The 21,057-nt window shown below is 46.3% G+C and overlaps 1 protein-coding gene and 1 pseudogene across 1 annotated transcript; both read left to right on the top strand.

Moving 5' to 3' along the window:
• The first annotated feature begins 64 nt into the window (after positions 1 to 64).
• LOC136451824 (uncharacterized) lies at positions 65 to 19,783 on the top strand. The gene is made up of 17 exons (XM_066452508.1): positions 65 to 488; positions 696 to 793; positions 2,242 to 2,361; positions 2,900 to 2,989; positions 3,072 to 3,190; positions 3,262 to 3,361; positions 4,119 to 4,190; positions 4,418 to 4,465; positions 4,552 to 4,629; positions 4,718 to 4,837; positions 4,950 to 5,055; positions 6,622 to 6,785; positions 17,566 to 17,700; positions 17,932 to 18,062; positions 18,335 to 18,397; positions 18,484 to 18,562; positions 19,385 to 19,783. The coding sequence occupies exons 1-17, from the start codon at positions 161 to 163 to the stop codon at positions 19,439 to 19,441; spliced, it is 1,908 nt and encodes a 635-aa protein (XP_066308605.1). The 5' UTR covers positions 65 to 160; the 3' UTR covers positions 19,442 to 19,783.
• LOC136451174 (uncharacterized) lies at positions 13,432 to 15,401 on the top strand (annotated as a pseudogene).
• Positions 19,784 to 21,057: the final 1,274 nt, after the last annotated feature.

Below are 21,057 nucleotides of genomic sequence, written 5' to 3'. Positions count from 1 at the left end.
TTTTTAGAAAGCTGAATTGATATCTGGGACCCGGGTTCCCTTTTTCGTCGACATTCTACCCGGCCCCACTCCTCACTTCCCCATCCGGTCATCGCGCAGGCTCTCGTCCATCGTCCTCACCAAACGGCTACAGCCGCCGCCGCCGCGCACGCAATAATCAATGGCGGACGCCGCCGAGCTCGTGCGCCTCCGCTGTCTCCGGGCCCCGCCACGGCCGTCGCTTCCGCAGTTCTCTGTACATACACAGCGGCCACAAAGCCTGCTCAGAGCTCCCCCCCGCCTCCGCCCTCCCATCTGTCTCCGGTGCCGCGCGCTCGACTCCAGTAGGCCGGTTGCGGTGGAGGGGGAGCGGGACGAGGAGGACGGGCTCGAGGACGAGGAGGAGTCCTACTTCTCGGTCACCTCGTCGGGGCTCTCGGAGGTGGACTACCTCGGGGAGAGCACCAGGGGGGATTTGAACGTGCGGAGGGAGCGCCTCGAGGCGCTTGGTGAGCTCTGGATCTCCTTAATTTTGAGTTCATGTTCATGCGGGTAATCGATGTTGATTCGTGGGTGATACTATACTATTGCATGGGCCACTATACGTGGTTATAAGTAGACAGCTTCTCTCCTAATGGCTAATTGGAATATACCGCAACATCATCAAAATTGGATCATGATAACTTTGTAATTTCTCATAGCTGCCTTAACTTTAGGTGGGAACGGCAGGTCAACTTTGCATGGTCCTATTGAGGAGATAGCTTGGAAAGAAGCTGGAGAAGCTGAAACATTGCTTCATGACTTGGGAATTGCAGTAAGGTTCTATCCTTTTAAGCATTATCTTGTCCTTGTTGATGCTCGGTATGCATCTTCTGTTTCTATTCACGTTCCCTGTGCAGAACTCATTGATGTTGTCACCAATGCATGTTTAGTTATCAGTAACCTATAGTCCTATACAACTGTGTTATGTTGTGGAATTTAGAGAAAAGATTATAACTATCCACTTAAGGAATAAGGGCCTTCCTCTCATACCCTTACCATCATAAAATTGTAGTAGCATTTTTTTTTACCTCCACTCTGTTACGCACCTTTTTCCTTTAAATGTCATTACCACTAGAATTCCACGAGCGAGAGATGTTTCACCACTCATGTGTTTAGAATTTAGTCGACTAAGAGCCAGTTGTCATGTGTAAGAATAAGTCACTACTCTTCATGCCTGGTGTGACCTCTACTATTGTAGGCATTTATAGTTTCTGGCAGGTGAGAATCAAAGTGTTGGCTTGTAGTGGATGCAGTCATCACGATCCCTGACAGTAAATTGTGGCAATGGTCTCACAATCTCATGTTCAGTCAAATACACGACCTTTATTTTTATCGAAAAAACTAATGTGGCAGTTGAGGTTTATGATTTTTGACCATCAAGTAATGGCAAAAACCAAAAAGAGATGGTTATCGAAAACCTGTGAAGCATCAACGGCCCTTTTTTCTTCCTGGCAGAAGCGAATGAGGGTTCTCTTATTGGTGAAAGGAAAATTTTCTCTTGCATTGACCTTTCAGTTTTCAAAGTTGTTAGATGTATCCATTGCTTTGAAATTGTTTTATGGCCTTTTTTGTTGGGAAAGGACTCGACAAAACTATATGTTTTTTTTACTATTTTAAGATTTACTGTAAAATGCTTGTAAGAAAAGGGCGCTAATGTAATCACAAATTCACAAGCAAAAAATCAAGGGTGTGTGGGTGTGTGTTGTAAGGGTTCTGGACCCTCTTTCGTCTTAATACAAAGATACACAGCTCTCCCGCGTTCTTGAGAAAAAAAAAAGATTTACTATAAAATGCATCCCAAGATAACTGTTGTCAAATGGTTTGATAAATTTGTTTTGCATGATGGTTCTTGACAAGGCGTTCCCTTTTTTATGATTAAGATACAAGAGACATGCCTTTCTAGCAACAAAAGCTCCAACATTCAGTGGAATATAACTTTAGTGAATACATTGATCACACGTTCCAAGGAAATGAGGAATAGACAAAAGCATATGTTCTTTTGAAAGACAAGCTATAATCAAACTCGTTAATACTATTTTCATTGTAAATCAAAATTAATTTTGCAGTTATATTCTATCTGCTAACATTCTAGCACTTTGTTCTTGAACTTCCATTTTTGGTTGCCCCTTTGCCAATCATATCTTGTTTGAGTATCATCATGATGACAAAACCAGTCAGCCTTCCGAAAACAATACTAACATCAGTTTGCTAAAAATGCAGGCCCCGTTTTCAGTAAGACACTCTCCTCGCGGAATTTTCTGCACCAGGACACTAAATCTTCGATCTATCAGTGTGGTTGGCTACGATATGGATTATACATTAATTCATTACAATGTGATGGTACTTCATGGCCCCATTTTCTTGATTCGCCTATAAACTTTTCTGATACCAGGGGTTGCACTTTTAGAAAACTCTGTAAATATGTTCAGCTGATTTGACCGGTAACTCCAAAGGATAGCGTATGAGTGATCTAAATTTTCAAGTGCCAATTAAAGTTGTTTTTCCTTTAATTTTTGGTTCATAAAGTTCATGTCAGGGGTTAGTTGCTGTGAGTTTTCAATGTGTTGTAATGTAGATGATTTTAGATATAAATATTTCCCCCAATCCCTATATTCACATTAGTACACTGACTTAATTTCTATGTAAATATGCTGTGTCAAATTCAAATATGAAGGGTTATACATTGCGAGAGTATTTTTTCATGATGAATCTACTAACATCAGTCTTATATTGTCAATGTATATGAATTTTAGCTATTGATGGTCAAAGTTAAAATAATAGTTTGACATAGGATAAAACCTAGGGCTTATATTTCGATTGGAGCTAGTATAATTTTGCTCAATGCAAGTATTATGGTAATCACATAACATTTCTGCAGGCCTGGGAAGGACGTGCATATGACTATGGGATGGACAACCTCAAGAGCATGGGTTTCCCAGTAGATGACCTTAAATTTGACCCTGACCTGGTAGTTCCTGCTGTGCACTTCTTTCATAATACCTTGAAGCACATACATCACCTCTAGTAGTGATACAATTGCTGTGTCACAGGTCATAAGTGGTCTTGTTGTTATTGATAAAGAGAAGGGAAACTTGGTTAAAGCTGATCGATTTGGCTATGTTAAGAGGGCCATGCATGGTACCCAGATGCTTTCCACTCGTGCTGTGAGGTATAGGTATCACATTTCGTCAAAGTTTCTGGGCTCCAGAGATGAGAACTCTAATTCATGTCTTTGAATAGTGAAATATATGGAAGAGAATTGGTGGACCTGCGGAAAGAAAGTCGATGGGAGTTCCTTAACACCCTTTTCTCTGTTTCAGAAGCTGTCATGTTCATGCAGGTTTCCTTACCTCTTCCTTTTATATGATATAGTCATTTCAATGTTTATGTGATATGATGTCACTCGACATCTCAACTATTTAAGTCCATGTCCATCTTTCTCATTAGCATACCAAGGGAGCTAATGGTTTCTCTGTTGATTTGCAAGTGGCTGAGTTATATTTTCCAGAAGCTAAGTATTTGTCTAGATTAGCTAAAGACTTGGCAAGAGTTGCAGAAATGGTACAAGTTCAGATGAGATACTATGCTAAGCAAGCCAACTGAAATATTTTTGCTAGTAGTTTGGTGTTCTCTGCTCTTTCATCCTTGAATAACCACGCCTTTGCCTTCTAACTTCTAAGGACTTGGAGTTTGGCCATATTTTACCTCACTGATTTGGAAATTAATTTAATATATAGATGTATGTGTAGACATGTCTCTTGATGATCTAACAACCAGATTATGATCCTTCCGTTTGTTAGTAGTGGGGTCTGAGTAGCATCAAACAGAAGTTGGTAATACATTGGCTTTTGATTTGTCCTTGGCAGAATAAATCACAATTAGGAGCCCATCAAAGAAACATGATGTGTGCTCAGAAATCTAAATGTATTTATTCCAAATCAATACACGTCAACACAATCAATCCTGTTTTGATTCACTCAGGGAGTAGTTGTAGTGTTTTTCCAATGATTATGTAGACATTCTGAATTTGCATGTGATCTCTCACACTAAACATTTCTCAAGTTTGGACTGAACCTGGATATTACTATTTTCTTCAGATGGTCGACAAGTTAGATCAGGGATTGGTGCCAGCTGAACTTGGGCCATTGGATTACAAAGGACTGTACAATGTAATGAGCACTGCTGTTTCCTTTTCGTCTCTTTGAAGGAATTACATCAGCGTAGAGACCTGCTTTTATTATATTATATTAAAAATAAAGTAAAAGAATTAGTCTATACAGAAACAGAAAGAAAAAAAGGTCCGCCCACCAAGCAATGTCTCTTCTGACGTGTGGAACTTTTGTCCTTGTCCACTTTTGCTATGTAATAAACGAAGTTTGGTGTACCTTTTTTCCAGGCTGTTTCCAAAGCACTGTTTCGAGCACATGTAGAAGGCCAACTTAAGGTACTCTTCAGTTAATCATAATATGATTATGATATATGATTATTATTATTTTTTTCTGAAAACTTCTTTAGCTGGTTGAAATGTAGAGAGAAATAATGGCTGAGCCTGAGCGGTTTGTAGAGCCTGATCCAGAACTTCCTTTAGCTCTTCTTGATCAAAGAGAGGTTAGCACAGTTCCACCTTATGGTGCCATATGATCAATTCAAAGTAATAGAACCATTGTACTGATATGCTGGCTTTCCAATCTATCAGGCTGGAAAAAAGTTGCTTCTCATTACTAATTCAGATTACCATTATACAAACAAAATGATGAATCATGCATTCAATCGCTTTCTTCCTAATGATGTGGGATGGAGAGATCTTTTTGAAATGGTAAGTTTATCTCTCTCCCTTATACCAGCTTTGTAGAAGTGACTGTTTAACAGTCATTGCTTACAACATACTGGAAACTTCATTAATATCCATTGATTCTTTCTTACTATAGGTTATAGTCTCCGCAAGGAAGCCAGAGTTTTTCCAGCTTTCACATCCATTATATGAGGTTGTAACAGATGATGGACTGATGCGCCCCTGTTTTAAAGTAAAGTCAGGTCAAATTCTTCGCGCCATTACTGTTGTGAACAGTAACTCATAGAACCTCCAATAATTCTCTTTCTGTCACTGTGAAGGAACATGTTTCGTTTCAAACTGTGAATATGTATTATGCTGTAGCATTATGTTCATTTTTCTTCAAAACTCAATGAACGGAAACCAAAAATGAAACTTAAAGGAAAAAAATAATTAAGGAGGGGGGCATTCTTTCATGGTAGCTCCCCTATCTAATTAAGATGATTTATAGTTCCGACATCATATTTTTTGGGAACAACTCCATTTTTGGCTCCTCAACTGTTATGTTTGTCTATTTTTAACCCCAAACTACAAAACTAGTAAATTTGGCACCTCAACTTTCAATGCTGTTCAGTTTTTACCCCTCGGTCTGGTTGTGATGGTTTTCAATTAGCTTGGGCCCACCTGTCATATGCTCCATCTCTCCCTCCCCACCTCCCTCTCTCCCAACGCCACTTCCCATAGCTATGTCCAGAGTGCTTGCTTTTGCGCTGCTGCACTCACCTCTGCTGTGTGCAGACCACCCTGCCGCCTCGTACCTGTGTGCTGCCACAGACTGTCCCTTGCTCATCACCAGAGAGATGGAGAGACAGAGGAGACGTGCCATGGCCGAGCTCGATGCAGCCCCTGGCTACGCCAATTCAAGTTTCCACCCATGGCCTGCATGCTCTGGGTGGCCAACAGAGGGAAAGGGCACCCCCATGCCATGGAGCACCATCGGACGTGGGGACAGCTGTGAGGGCAATCTCGCTGTGCGCTGGATGAGGGAAGGAGGAGGCTGCGATGGAGGACTGGTGGAGAAGATAAAGAGGAGGTGGACGGTGGAGTGGGAGAGAGGCGGCAGTGGCAGATAGACAGAGGAGGGAAGGAGATGGGGACAATGGTGGTGAGAAAAGGAGGGAGAGAGAGAGAGAAAGATGGAGTGTCTTACATGTGGGCCCATGCTGGGTCCGAGTTACCGGAAAACTACCAAAACTAGGCTGAGGGGCCAAAATTGAACGGTATTGGTAGTTGAGGTGCCAAGATTACCTGGTTTTGCAGGTGGGGTCAAAATTAGACAAACTCAAGAGTTGAGGGGCCAAAAAGTGGACTTGTTCCTTTTTTTAGCGAAAGTTGTATGGTTTTGCAGGTGGGGTCAAAATTAGACAAACTCAAGAGTTGAGGGGCCAAAAAGTGGACTTGTTCCTTTTTTTAGCGAAAGTTGTAACATCATTGCTTATCAACAGCAGAACCACATGTTGGTCTTTGTTGTGCAGAAGTTGGGTGTTCTGATGTGCAGGCACCATGTTATTTTCCCATTTTGGTGCTTGGATCTTCTCTTTCTTTAGTGCAGATATGATTTTTTTTTTTCATTTTTATTCTGAAATGGAGAAGGGAGAGTTTGGATTGGGGAATAAAACAAGAGAGCTACTCCAACTTTTATGCTTGATTGCTTATGTCACTAGACTAGATCCTGCAACCTAGTTTCTTTCTTCGATATGCTCTTGTCTATTATCCACTGCCAGTTTTGTGACTGACTTGCTACCCCTTTTATGAAAATGGGTATTTAGGTGGCTTATATTCTGGTGGTAGTGCTCAGATGGTTGAGAAATCACTAGACATTCATGGGGATGAGATATTATATGTTGGGGACCATATTTACACAGATGTAAGCCAGTCAAAAGTTCATTTACGATGGAGGACAGCATTAATCTGCAGAGAACTAGAAGATGAGGTTAGTTTGCTTACCTTCTCTCACTAATTAAAAAAATAATGACAATGTGTAGATCATTAGGCATTACAGTAGCATTTTTATTTCCAACTAGCAGGATGAAACTTTCTCTTGAACATTTATTGATTCTGTCTAGTATTTTTCCATCTCACATTGCATTTCCAATTTCTTAAAAGGAATTTTTGGACAAAAAGATCTTTAATTCATTTCATTTTGAGTAACTGCATCAGGACTCTTAGATTTGCCTTGCCTTGTAATTTCATATGGGGTGACTTCTTGGATCAGTTTTAGTTTAGTTGGTGCCTATATGCTCTTATTGTCCTTGCTGCTTGGGAGCCGTGGAAGCATCATAACACTGCATTTTTAACAATGCCACTCCTATGATATGGTGGTTAGGACGGTGATTGAAGAAGGAACTGTCCGGTGTGCTGCTGGGACTAGGGATCTTAGGAACATGGTCTTGGGGCTAATATAGTCCTCCCTCCCTGGTTCTAACTGTGTGCTGTAGTGATGTGATGTGGCCATCTTTCTGTTGTCCGTGGTGCGTTTATTTTACATTCCGCCATTGTAGACTTGTGGTGGCCTTTGAGGTTAGGGCATCATCTTTGAGTGTTTTTTCTTTGTACCTTTTTTTCCTATTTAATGAAATGGCACCAGCCTATGTTGTCTCAACATAGCAGGTCCCAAGCCCTGGTAGAGGAGGGTTGTGATAGGCGTGGCGAGCCAACGTTAAATCTAGCCATTCTAATGGAGATGAAACCTAAAAGAAAACCGTTGAGGCGTAACCCTCTTAGCGACGCGCCATATCGGAACCCGGGTATGGTGTTAAATGAGCAAGGGCCGGGTCGTCACCCCCGTGACGCGCCGTGTCGCGATCTGGGCACGGTGTCAAATGAGCAAGGATCGGGTCGTCGCATCCTTAGTGGCGCGCTACATCGGCGCCCGGGTGTAGTGAAAAATGAGCAAGGGTCTTCACATCTGAGTCGACGGGTGCGAAGGGTAAGGAAGCTAGTCGAACCAACTAGGATCTGTTTAGGTAGTTGGAATGTAGGGTCGCTTTCAGGTAAGCTAAGAGAATTAGTTGATACCGCAACTAGGAGGCATGTAAATATATTATGCGTTCAAGAGACTAAATGGAAGGGTCAGAAGGCGAAGGAGGTGGACAATACAAGTTTCAAGCTTTGGTACACAGGGACAGTTGCGAATAGAAATGGAGTAGGAGTTTTGATTGATAAGAGCCTCAAGAATAGTGTGGTGGGAGTGAGAAGGCAAGGAGATAGGATTATCTTAGTTAAGCTTGTCATTGGTGATATGGTCTTGAACGTAATTAGTGCGTATGGCCCCCCAAGTAGGCCTCGATGAGAGTGCTAAGAGACAGTTCTAGGAAGACTTAGATGGCCTGATTAGAGCTGTACCTAGTAGTGAGAAGCTTTTTATAGGAGATCTTAATGGACATGTAGGTACTACAAGCGCAGGTTTCGAGGCAGTTCACGGAGGTTTTGGGTATGGTAGTAGGAATCAGGAGGGGGAGGAAGTTCTGGACTTCGCGGTAGCTTTCGACCTGATGATAGCCAACACTTTCTTTAGGAAAAGAGAATCTCATCTAATGACCTTCAGTAGCAGACAACACTCTAGCCAGATTGACTTTATCCTCACAAGAAGAAAGGACAAACGAGCATGCTTGGGTTGCAAGGTGATACCAGGGGAGTGTGTTGTTTCTCAACATAAGCTTTTGGTGGCAGACTTTTGTTTTCAGGTGCGTGCCCGTAGGGATAAACAAGCTAAGATTGAAAGAACAATGTGGTGGAAACTGAAAGGGGAGACGTCAGAGGTATTCAGGGAAAGGGTTATCAAAGAGGGCTTTCGGAAGGAAGAAGAGGACATAAACAACATGTGGAAGAAGATGGCAACCAACATTCGGAAGGTGGCCTCAGAGGTGTGTGGAGTAATCAAAGGAAGTGGAGGCGGGGCTAAAGATACTTGTGGTGGAACGAGGAAGTCCAAAGGGCTATTAAGGAGAAGAAAGAATGCTATAGACGCTTGTACCATGACAGGAGTGTGGACAATATAGAGAAGTACAAGGTGGCAAAGAAGACTGCAAAGCGAGCTGTAAGTGTGGCAAAGGGTAGAGCGTACGAGGATCTTTACCGACGTTTGAGTACGAAGGAAGGAGAGAAGGACATTTATAGGATGGCTAGGGTTCGTGAGAGAAAGACAAGGGACTTCAACCAAGTTAAGTGCATTAAGGATGAAAGGGAGCATCTCTTGGTGAAGGAGGATGAGATCCGACATCGATGGCAAAAGTATTTTGACAAATTGTTCAATGGTGAGAATACGGACACAACCTTTCAATTGGATGACTCTTTTGATGACACCAATAGGCGCTTTGTACGGAGAATTCAAGAATCTGAGGTCAGAGAAGCGTTGAAAAGGATGAAAGGAGGTAAGACGATGGGATCGGATGGTATCCCAATTGAGGTGTGGAGATGCCTCGGGGACATAGCTATAGTATGGCTAACCAAGCTGTTCAACCATATTTTTCGATCGAACAAGATGCCTAATGAGTGGAGGAGAAGTATATTGGTACCGATCTACAAGAATAAAGGGGATATTCAAAGTTGTACTAATTACCGGGGAATTAAGTTGATGAGCCATACTATGAAGCTATGGGAGAGAGTTATCGAGCATCGCTTGAGAGCAATAACGCGAGTCTCTATGAACCAATTTGGTTTCATGCCCAGAAGGTCAACCATGGAAGCCATTTTCTTAATAATACAAGTTATGGAGCGATATAGAGAGAAGAAGGACCTACATATGGTTTTTATTGACTTGGAGAAGGCTTATGATAAAATATCAAGGAATGTTATGTGGTGGGCTTTGGACAAACATAAAGTCCCAACGAAGTACGTCGGGCTCATTAAGGACATGTACAACAATGTTGTGACTAGAGTTCAAACAATTGATGGAGACACGGATGACTTCCCGATTAGGATAGAACTACATCAAGGGTCAGCTTTAAGCCCTTATTTGTTTGCCTTAGTGATGGATGAGGTCACAAGGGACATACAAGGGGACATCCCGTGGTGTATGCTTTTCGCGGACGATGTAGTGCTAGTTGATGAAAGCCGGACAGGATTGAATCAGAAACTGGAGTTATGGCGGGAGACTTTGGAGTCCAAAGGTTTTAAACTCAGTAGAACTAAAACTGAGTATATGAGATGTGACTTCGGAACTACTACTCAGGAGGAGAAAGATATTAGTTTGGAAGGTCAAGTAGTGCCTAGGAAGGATACATTTTGATATTTAGGATCAATGCTACAGAGAGACGGAGATATTGATGAAGATGTTAGCCATAAAATCAAAGCAGGGTGGATGAAGTAGCGACAAGCATCTGGTGTCCTATGTGACAAAAGAGTACCACAGAAGCTAAAAGGCAAGTTTTATAGGACGGCGATTAGACCTGCTATGTTGTATGGTGCAGAATGTTGGCCTACAAAAAGACGACATGTTCAACAGATAAGTGTCGCGGAAATGCGTATGTTGCGTTGGATTTGCGGTCGTACAAGAAGGGATCGAGTTCGGAATGATGATATACGTGATAGATTAGGGGTAGCACCAATTGAAGAAAAGCTTGTCCAACACCGGTTGAGATGATTTGGACATGTCCAACGTAGACCTCCAGAGGCATCGGTGCGTAGTGGAATCCTAAGCCTGGATAGTAACGTGAAGAGAGGCAGAGGAAGACCGAAGTTGACTTGGATAGAGGCAATAAAAGGAGACTTGAAAGGATGGAATATACCCAAAGACTTAGCCTTAGATAGTGTTAGTCGCTGAATTCTCACTCTTGGTAGTAGCAGAATTCTTACTCTCATCGAGAGAGGATGACACTAGGAGTTGGGACAATTTTCTGGTTTATTTCTCAATGCCATACCAACCCGAGGGGTTGGGGATACATATTTATAGGCTGCTAGCCAGCCAAGCATATGCCAAGATGCTAAGATGCTGTCCTAGATGCTAAGATGCTGTCCTCTACATGCTAGTCTAAGATGTCCTCTAGTCTAAGATGTCCTATGCTATCTAAAAAATAGATCATGCAGCCACAAAGACCATGTGACCAGCACAGCCCCACAAAGACCACAACAGCCCCACAAAGACCACAGCAGCAAGACTTATTCATCATTCTTCCCCTAAGTATTGCGCGTCGTCTTGTGGGAAAGTTGAACCATCCCGGTCCTGGAGCAGAGCTCAAGGAACTTGATCCTCCCAAGGGGCTTGGTGAGCAGGTCCGCAAGCTGGTCCTTGGTATTGATGTAGCTCGCCTTGATGCTCCTGTCCTCCAAGCAGCCTCGGATGAAGTGGTACCTCACCCGAATGTGCTTACTCCGTTCATGGAAAACGGGGTTCTTTGCCAGGGCCAGAGCGGGCTTGCTGTCTACCCTGAGCTCTACCGCTCTAGTGTCTCTGCCGAGGAGATCACCAAGCAATCGAGCGAGCCAGAGCGCCTGAGTCGAAGCGGTGGAGGCCGCTATGTACTCGGCCTCGCAGCTGGACAGGGCCAACGAGGCACTTGCCGAGGAAGAAGAGGATCCCGCTCGTGCTCTTGCTCGTGTTGATGTCGCCGGCGTGGTCGCTGTCGCTGTACCCGACGAAGTGTGCCGCCCCAGGGCACCTAGGGTAGTAGAGGCCGTGGTCGAGAGTCCCCGCAACGTGGCGGATGATCCTCTTCACAACCTGCTGGTGCTCCGTCGTCGGTCGCTGCATGAACCGACTAACGTAGCCGACGGAGAATGCCAAGTCCGGCCGTGTGTGGGCGAGGTACCGAAGGCTCCCCACAAGACGCCGGTACTGCGTAGCGTCCACTTCCTCCGTCGTGCTGTCGCGGCTCAGCTTCAGCCTCTCCTCCATCGGAGCGAGAGCTGGGTTGCAGTCGGTGAGCCCAGCTAGCTCAACGACGCGCTTGGCGTAGGCGGTCTGTTGAAGCGTGATCCCGGAGTCATCCTGGTGCACCTCGATTCCCAGGTAGAAGGAGAGAGGCCCCAGGTCACTCATCTGGAAGGTGGCCTTCATCTCTTCCTTGAATGCCGCCACCTCCGCATCCTTGGTGCCGGTGATCACAAGTCGTCAACGTAGACACCCACCAGCAGAGCATTACCTCCACTGCCCCGTCGGTAGATGGCCGCCTCGTGCGGGCTTTGCTCGAAGCCCATCCCCTTTAGCGTGGAATCCAACTTGGCATTCCACGCCCTCGGTGCCTGCCGCAAGCCATAGAGGGCCTTGCGCAGGCGGAGCACCTTGCCCTCCTTGCCGGGGATCGCGAATCCCGGCGGCTGGTGCACGTAGACCTTCTCCTTCAAGGCGCCGTTAGGGAACGCCGACTTGACGTCCATGTGATGAACACGCCAACCCTCCTGGGCAGCTAGCGCAAGGAGTTGCACGGACTCCATCCGTGCCATGGGAGCGAAGGCGTCGTCGAAGTCGACCCCCTCCTGCTGCACGAAACCTCGTGCCACCAAGCGAGCCTTGTGCTTGACGATGGCGCCGGCTTCATCCCTCTTCAGCTTGTACACCCACTTAAGGGTGATCGCGCGGTGACCATGAGGAAGGTCAGCAAGCTCCCAGGTGCGGTTCTTCTCGACCGCATCCATCTCCAACTGCATCGCGGCGCGCCATGCCGCGTGTCTCTCGGCCTCTGCGAACGACCGAGGCTCGCCGTCATCACATGCAAGGTGCAACTGCGCCTCCAGGTCCAGGTCGTGAGGCACGAGTCCCGGCACCGGCTGGTCGCCGAGAAGGTTCTCCATCGTACGGTACCGCAACGGCTCGCCGTCGTGGTACGCGTCGATGCGCTCCTCGTCGTGAGAGAGCGGAGTAGCGAGCTCAACCGGGCTGTGCTCGACACGAGCTGGTGTTGGAGTAGACGTGCCCGGAGAGGTGCCTGTCGGTGCTGGAGTGCGTGGCGTTGCCGGCTGTGGTGGAGCCGGCGAAGGACTCATCGCAGCTGAGGTCCTGGCTGGAGTGTGGTGCTGTCGGAGTAGCAGGCGCCGGGGTCGGTGGAGGCTCGGGGACTGGGGTAGACGCGCTCGTCGAAGAAGAGCTGCCTACTCCCCCAGCTCCCTCGAAGTGGGCGTACTCGACAGTGAAGTCGTCGTACGTCGGAGCCGAGCCGTCGTCCACCGTCTTGTCCCACGCCCATCCTCGCCCTTCGTCGAACACAACGTCGCGCGCCGTGCGCACACGCTGTGTCTTTGGGTCGAGGATGCGGTAGGCCTTCGAGCCCTCCGCGTAGCCGATGAACACTCCTGGAGTGCTCCTGTCGTCGAGCTTGCTGATGTGGCCAAGCTCCTTGGCAAACGCGAGGCAGCCGAAGACCCGCAAGTGGGAGACCGTCGGCTTGCGCCCATGCCAAGCCTCGTACGGCGTCCTGCCGTCGAGCGCCTTGGTAGGCGAGCGGTTGAGGATGTAGACGGCCGACACCACCGCCTCTCCCCAGAAGATAGCCGACATCCCCCTGTGCTTGAGAAGGGCCCAAGCCATCCCCACAACCGTCTAGTTGCCCCGCTCGACGACGCCGTTCTGCTGCGGGCTGTACGGCGCGTAGTAGTGGCGCTGAATGCCCTCATCAGCGTAGTATGACGCGAATTCAGTCGCCGTTGTCGGTGCGCAGCACGCGCAGCTTGCGGCCGCACTCCGCCTCCGCAGCAGCCTGCGCGCGCCTGATGGCGTCCGCAGCCTCTCCCTTGCTGCCGAGGACCATCACCCACATGTAGCGGGAGAGGTCGTCGACGAGCAGCGGGAAGTAGCGTCGTCCTCCCGGTGTGGCCGGTGTCACCGGGCCACACAAGTCCCCGTGCACAAGCTCGAGCCTCTCCTTGGCTCGAAAGCTCGCCCGCTGGGGAAAGGGGAGTCACCTCTGCTTCGTCAACACGCAGACGTCACAGAGCTGCTCCACATGGTCGAGGCACGGCAGGCCTCGCACCATCTCCGTGGCACTGAGCTGCTTCAGGGCCTCGAAGTGAAGGTGCCCGAAACGCTCGTGCCACTGCCACGCCTCGTCGTCCCGACGAGCAGCGAGACAGAGGGGTTGTGCCACCTGCACGTTAAGGACGTAGAGTCGATTTGCGCTTCTAGATACCTTGGCAAGAAGGCGACGACGGCGATCCCAAATCCTCATGACTTCATCCTCAACCACCACACGCGAACCGTTCTCATCCAGCTGTCCCAAGCTGATGCCTTAACGCGGGGATGTAGTAGACTCCGGTGAGCAGCCTGTGCTCACCAGACACGGCGGTGAAGATGACGGAGCCGACGCCCTTGATCTCCACGCCGGAGGCATCCCCAAACTTGACGGAGCCTCGGACGCTAGAGTCAAGCTCGGTGAAGAACTCCCGTCGACCGGTCATGTGATGGGTGGCGCCGGTGTCGAGGCACCACCCGTCAGTCTTGTCGTTGCCGGAGCTGTCGCCGAGGAGGGCGTGTGCTTTTGGCTCGTCAAGGTGGAGGAGGGCCGCTGCGGTCGGTGTCACTGGAGGTAGCTCGATGCTTGCATGTGCCATGAACAGAGCCGACTCCTCCGCCGGTGCGACGTGGGCCTAGCCGCGCCGTGGCTGTCGGCAGTCCTTGGCCCAATGGCCAAGCTGGCCGCAGTTGCGGCAGGCGTCGTCTCGTGCCGGCTTGTGCCTGCCGGCGGCGCCGCCCTAGGCGCCTCCGCGGGCATCACCCTCAGCACGTCCTCGCGCCCCGGCCTGGGCGTCTCCGCGTGGCTTACCACGCTTGCAACCGCCTGTCGCGGAAGAAGGCTCCCCCTTCTTTCGGTCACCTTGGCTGGCAAGCCACTGCTCCCCAGTGAGAAGGAGCTTCCCGCCAGTGGTGATGGGCCCCGAGAGTGACTGTGGCTCATCGCTGTCGACGACCTTGAGGCGACCTATCGCCTCCTCGATCGACATCGTGGAGAGATCCAACAGGGACTCGATCGAGCGAGCCATCTGCTTGTACTTCTCGGGGACGCAGCGAAAGAGCTTTTCGACAGCTCTCTCCTCGCCGTAGGTGTCATCGCCGAACTGCACCATCTTCTGCAACAGAGTGTTGAGACGGAGAGCAAAGTCATCAACGTCCTCACCTGGCTTGAAGGCCAGGTTCTCCCACTTCTTGCGAAGTGCCTGCAGTGTGGACTTGCGGGCGCGGTCGTTGCCGATGCGTGCCGCAGCGATGGCGTCCCAAGCCTCCTTTGCAGTCCGCTTGGTAAGCGAGAACTGCATCTCAGGCGGGACTGCAGCGATGAGGGCATCCAGCGCCCGTCGATCTAGGTCGTAGTCGACATCGCCGTATCGGACTGCCTCCCACATGTGCCGCACCTGGAGCTTTACCCTCATCACCGTAGCCCACTCGACGTAGTTGGTCTTGGTGAGGGTAGGCCACCCACCGCCGAGACTGACGTCCCTGACAACAGCCTGGAGCCCGTGGTAACCACGGTACCGATCTAGGGAGAGAGCCACGCTGCCTGTGAAGGCCGCGCTCTCCATCGACCCGTCCGCCACCGTTGCCGTGCGCGCCTCCTCCAGGAGTGCCGCCGCCGTGCACGCCTCCTTTAGGAGCGCCGCCGGCGCGTCCGCGCCTGTCTAGGCTGCCGCTGCGCTCGTGGGCGTGCGCGGCTGCCCCAGGAGCGCCGCTAGCGCGTCCGCGCCTGTCTGGGCTGCCGCCACGCTCGTGGGCGTACGCGGCTGCCCACTGCGCCGCCCGCGCTCGCGCTGCCTCCCTCTCTAGCAGCTCAAGGTCCGCATCGGCGGTGTCATCAGCGGAAATGGAGCTGCCGATGCTGCCGCGCAGAGCCTCGACCTCCGCTGCCGTCGCACGCGCTACATTCGCCGCTGCTCTGGCTGCTGCCAGCTCCGCCGCTGCCAGCCTCGACGCCCTTGCCGCCGCCGCAGCGGTCTCTGCCGCCGCTCGCTCGAGTTCCTTTGCCGCGGCAAGTTCGGCCTCCTGCCGACGCCGCGTGCTCGAGGCGACTGAGCGCTGAGACAGCCCTGCTGACATGACGCGCTACCGGGGGGCTGCTGCGTGGGGAGAGGGCTGCTTTAGACGCGCGGGGGAGGAGTGAGCAGGAGTGGCCGGAGCTGCTACTCGCAGCTGGGGCTGTTGTGTGGCTGGGAGAGGAGAGGAGCAGGAGATACTCAGGCTACAGGATAGTACGTCTTCGATATCAGTTGTTAGTTACTGAATTCTCACTCTTGGTAGTAGCAGAATTCTTACTCTCATCGAGAGAGAATGACATTAGGAGTTGGGACAATTTTCTGGTTTATTTCTCAATGCCATACCAACCCAAGGGGTTGGGGATACATATTTATAGGCTGCTAGCCAGCCAAACATATGCCAAGATGCTAGTCTAAGATGTTGTCTTAGATGCTAAGATGCTGTCCTAGATGCTGTCCTCTAGTCTAAGATGCTGTCCTATGCTGTCCTAAAAAACAGACCATGTGACCAGCATAGCCCTACAAAGACCACAGCAGCCAGTGACTTATCCATCAGATAGGAGTGCTTGGAAGACAGCTATTCACGTGCCTGAACCTTGACTGCTTTTGCTGGGTTTCAACTCTAGCCTACCCCAACTTGTTTGAGACTTAAAGGCTTTGTTATTGTTGTTGTTGTTGTAATGAAATGGCACCCGGCTCTTCTGCGCGTCGGAAGAAAAACTACTTGCATAAGCATAAAACTGTCTACTGGTGATATGATGGTATAACTACATGAAGCAGCCTGCACCATTTATACCATTTAGTTGCTGTTTGTTCAGTGATTTTTGGGCGTTATCAGATCATGCTGCGATAAGATTCCCTTCAACAACAACAACAACAACAACAAAGCCTTTAAGTCCCAAACAAGCTGGGGTAGGCTAGAGTTGAAACCCAGCAGAAGCAATCAAGGTTCAGGCACGTGAATAGCTGTCTTCCAAGCACTCCTATCTAAGGCTAAGTCTTTGGGTATATTCCATCCTTTCAAGTCTCCTTTTATTGCCTCTACCCAAGTCAACTTCGGTCTTCCTCTGTCTCTCTTCACGTTACTATCCTGGCTTAGGATTCCACTACGCACCGGTGCCTCTGGAGGTCTCCGTTGGACATGTCCAAACCATCTCAACCGGTGTTGGACAAGCTTTTCTTCAATTGGTGCTACCTCTAATCTATCACGTATATCATCGTTCCGAACTCGATCCCTTCTTGTATGACATGCGATAAGATTCCCTTACATTTGTTTATTTCATGAAATCCGTAAATCCATTTCCACAGTATAGGATACCAGTCCTATTCAATCACGATCCCTTTTGACCATAAACAGATAACGCTACAGGTTCTGATTACAAAAGAAAAAAAAACTGACGGTGCTAAGGAAGATGATGACTCCGCCCGTTCCATCTTCCCGCTTCCATCCCTCCTAGGTGCTAGCTTCCTGCTTTCACCATGAGTTTCAGGAAGGTTCATTCAAATTGTTTTTCTTCCACATGGTAACAGATACATTACATGGGGAAACCAAACAATCAATGGGATCGCCCATTCCATCACTGATTACAGTGTGATCTGTTACCATTTACATTTACGTTATCACTGCATCAACCAAACTGCACCTTAATTCCAAGATGCTGATGACACACTTATACTGACCATTATCAAGTATATGCATCTGTTGATTCTGAATTAATGTGGAAGCAAGATAGGCCACAATTTGTTATGCTGTCGGTGCTATGTAGCCAATCGAGTTGTAGCCTCTTGTTGACCAATTTCCTCTTCTGTGTTTGCAGTTTGATGCACTGGTCAAAAGCCATGATCAGAAAGAAAAGCTTGTTACACTTATACAACAAAAAGAAAGTGTGGGGGATCTTTTTAACCAGCTTCGCCTGGCTCTGCAGAGGCGCTCTAATTCACGTCCTGCACAGGTACTAGAGTGAAGCCTGATGCTTTAGTGAGCTCCAGCATGTTGAATGTCCTTTTCAGATGTTTGAAACTTTAACATTTGTATTACTTTCAGCAGTGCACTGCTGTCATGTATGAATTTTTATACATCTTAACCAAAAATTAAGATAATCTGGTGATTTTGGCTTAGTTTCTAGGACTCAGGGATTTTGTTAAGTTCTCGAGATGCTTGCACTGATATACATTTTTTTCAGACGCTTGCTGCAACTTGTATGGATGACCAGGAGCTTACGGTAAGTATGCAAAAGTTGCTCATTGTTATGCAAAGATTAGATGAAAAGATTGGGCCAATGCTAGAAGCAGATGGAGAACTTTTCAATAAAAGGTACATCAATCACTATGTAAATTCTTATTCTTGTAGCGAATTTGGGAAATCCTTCAAATCTGGGTGTTCAGATCTATTATCCCATATATTTCTTACATAAATAACTGCTTTGAAACGTCATTGCACCTATTTCTGCTTCTGATTTCCAATTCATATGATTTTAACTTCCCTGTAATCAATTTATCGGTCTTGTTCATAAATTTCATGGTATTTATCTCTTTAATTGTTAGAAAAGTAAGCTAAGCAAGTATGTTTTTCTTTTTCCTCTTAAGATGGGGTTGGTTGTCACGTGCTGGCCTATGGGATAAGAGTCATCTGACCAGGCAAATTGAAAAGTGAGTGGCTATAATTTTTTTTGACAGTGAGGAAAAATGTCGTATGGACTCCAAACTGAATGCAACTAATTTTGCATTTGCTGTAGATATGCTGATATATACACATCAAGGGTTTCAAATTTTCTACACTATACTCCATTCATGTATTTCCAATCTCAAGAACAGGTAAATACACAGCTCCATACTATCTGCTGTGCTGTTACCTTTGGCATTTTGCTATTGTCATGTTTATTGGTTTAGATTCAAGAATGTCAATTTTCTTTACAATGACTGAAGACTAATTAGAGCAATAGAAGATGCTGCTTGTGGATAGGCAGCTACCTTGGAGCTTGTGAAAAGAATATAAGACATGCTATGCCAGTAGGACGAATATTGTGGCCATATTTTTCCATTAGGGTGGTGACTTTACAGTTATCAATCATCCAAGTAGAGGTAGAAGAAAAGAGTGATGCAAGCATACATAAGAGAGCAAGAAGAGTAAATGATGGAGAATGAGCAAGGAGAACGGTGATGGAGAGTGAGCAAGGAGGGTGTTCTGACTAAGCTACTAAGACATGCTATGCGGGTAGGAGGAATATTGTGGCCATATTTTTCCATTAGGGTGGTGACCTTACAGTTATCAATCATCCAAGTAGAGGTAGAAGAAAAGAGAGTGATGCAAGCATACATAAAAGAGCAAGAAGAGTAAATGATGGAGAGCGAGCGAGGAGAATGGTGGAGAGCGAGCAAGGAGAACGGTGATGGAGAGTGACCAAGGAGGGTGTTCCGACTAAGCTACTAGCCACTAGTATATACTACATCAATATGAAGTGTAGTAATTTTTTGCGACAATATGAAGTATAGTATTAATGGTTTATTTGTGTTTTGTTTGAAATTGAAATCAACATAAATGAGCATTGATTGCATATTATCATATATATTATTGTAAACTCATGATCGCTATTTTTGTTTTACTATTAACTTGTTGATTCTTGAAAAATGTCTCAGACACTTGCACATGATGCCCATTCCTATTCTGGGGGAAAGGCCATCGAAGATCATTGAGCGTCCGTTCAAGTCACAATGTGGAGATTAGGCAGGGAAGAGAGAACGTGATCATTGTGATTATGGCTGCTATGGCTAGACAGTAACAATTGTCGTTTTGAACAAATTAATCAATACATCTTGTATGATTGTATGAATGTATAAGTAAATCTTTAGTTATAGCATGCTGAATGATTGGTCCGATAGTCAGTTTGTTTGTCGTGGCCAACCAAAAGAGTTTCATTTGGGGAGGCACAGTGACCTGTTTTGGTGTACATGTTTGCATTGTATATGTAAAGTGTGAAGTGAAGTATGACAAGGTAAAGAACTAAAGATAAGTGATAAATCACCCCATTTGATGCTGCGCAAGACGAGATTTTGTGAGTTTGGTTTGGTCAAAGTTTGATGGGATTTGACCATCCATAGATTCAGGATGAGCTCATCAATACTTCCTGTTTGGCTAGATAGATAAGACAAGCTTTTATTTTTTGTTGGATGGATGAGAAGTGAATAGTTGACTAATTATATTAATTAAAAATAACGATAACTAATTATACACTACTCTTTCTAGCTTTTCTATGTATATAGCTTTAGCTATGTACCTAGATATGATATATGTCTAGATGCATACGAAAAGCTATGAGCCTAAAAACAGCTAGAATGACTTACAATTCAGAATAGAATAAACACTAATCTTGTCATGATAATCACTAATTAAACATAAAATATGTTAATTAGCACCGGTACTATCCTAATCGGCACACAAAACAATATTAGTCACTATATTAACACATCAAAACTAATCTTGTCATTATAATTACTAAGTAATAATATAACATACTGATAATTATTAATTTATTTACTAATGATAAAAATTAGAAAACATAGATGAGCTCGTCCATTGGAATTGGGAAGCGCTATGTGACCTGAAAATCTTACGAAGGGAATAACAGCAATCTTTACTTATTGAATTGATGTAGCATCTCTCTCTCTTTTTGGTGGGCGAGGAGTTGATTTAGAAACATTTGAAACGCCTATTGACCAAGAACTGATTCGCATATCTAGCCCTCCTTGTTGGCAATTAAATTATTTGCTTCCTCCGTTTCAAATTATAAAATGTTTTGACTTTTCAAGTTACGTTGCTTTTATTATAAATTTAGACATAGTTTATATCTAAATATATAGCAAAAACTATGAATCTAGAAAAGTAAAACACCTAATACTTTAAAATAGAGAGAGTACTAAACATGTCTTAGTCATAAGGATCAAATATCAAATGGACGAGTCTCATTTGATGCCTTGATAGTCTGGACACATGCAAAAATTTAATTCGGAGCAATTTTCGAGTGAACCACACATTTAGTCTGCAGTTATCATGTTTATCACCTCACATGTGTTCAAAATAAGATAGAAACCCAAAAAAGTGCAAGTTAATTTGAATAGTAATATCATCGGTCAGAAATCTCTTTTTTCGTTACCCTCACATGGTAATGAATTTTGAGAGGACTGCGGAAGAAAAAAAACTAAGAAATTGAAATCTAAATTTGAGGCAAGGAGGAAAATAGCAAGAAGACATCTGCACACACTTATGTGTATGCAAACAAGTGTAGTTTACACTCTAATTATTTTTTTAATAT

This window comes from Miscanthus floridulus, chromosome 5 (assembly GCF_019320115.1).
Source record: "Miscanthus floridulus cultivar M001 chromosome 5, ASM1932011v1, whole genome shotgun sequence".
NCBI classification, from domain to species: Eukaryota; Viridiplantae; Streptophyta; class Magnoliopsida; order Poales; family Poaceae; genus Miscanthus; species Miscanthus floridulus.
This window is presented reverse-complemented; position numbering and strand designations above follow the sequence as displayed.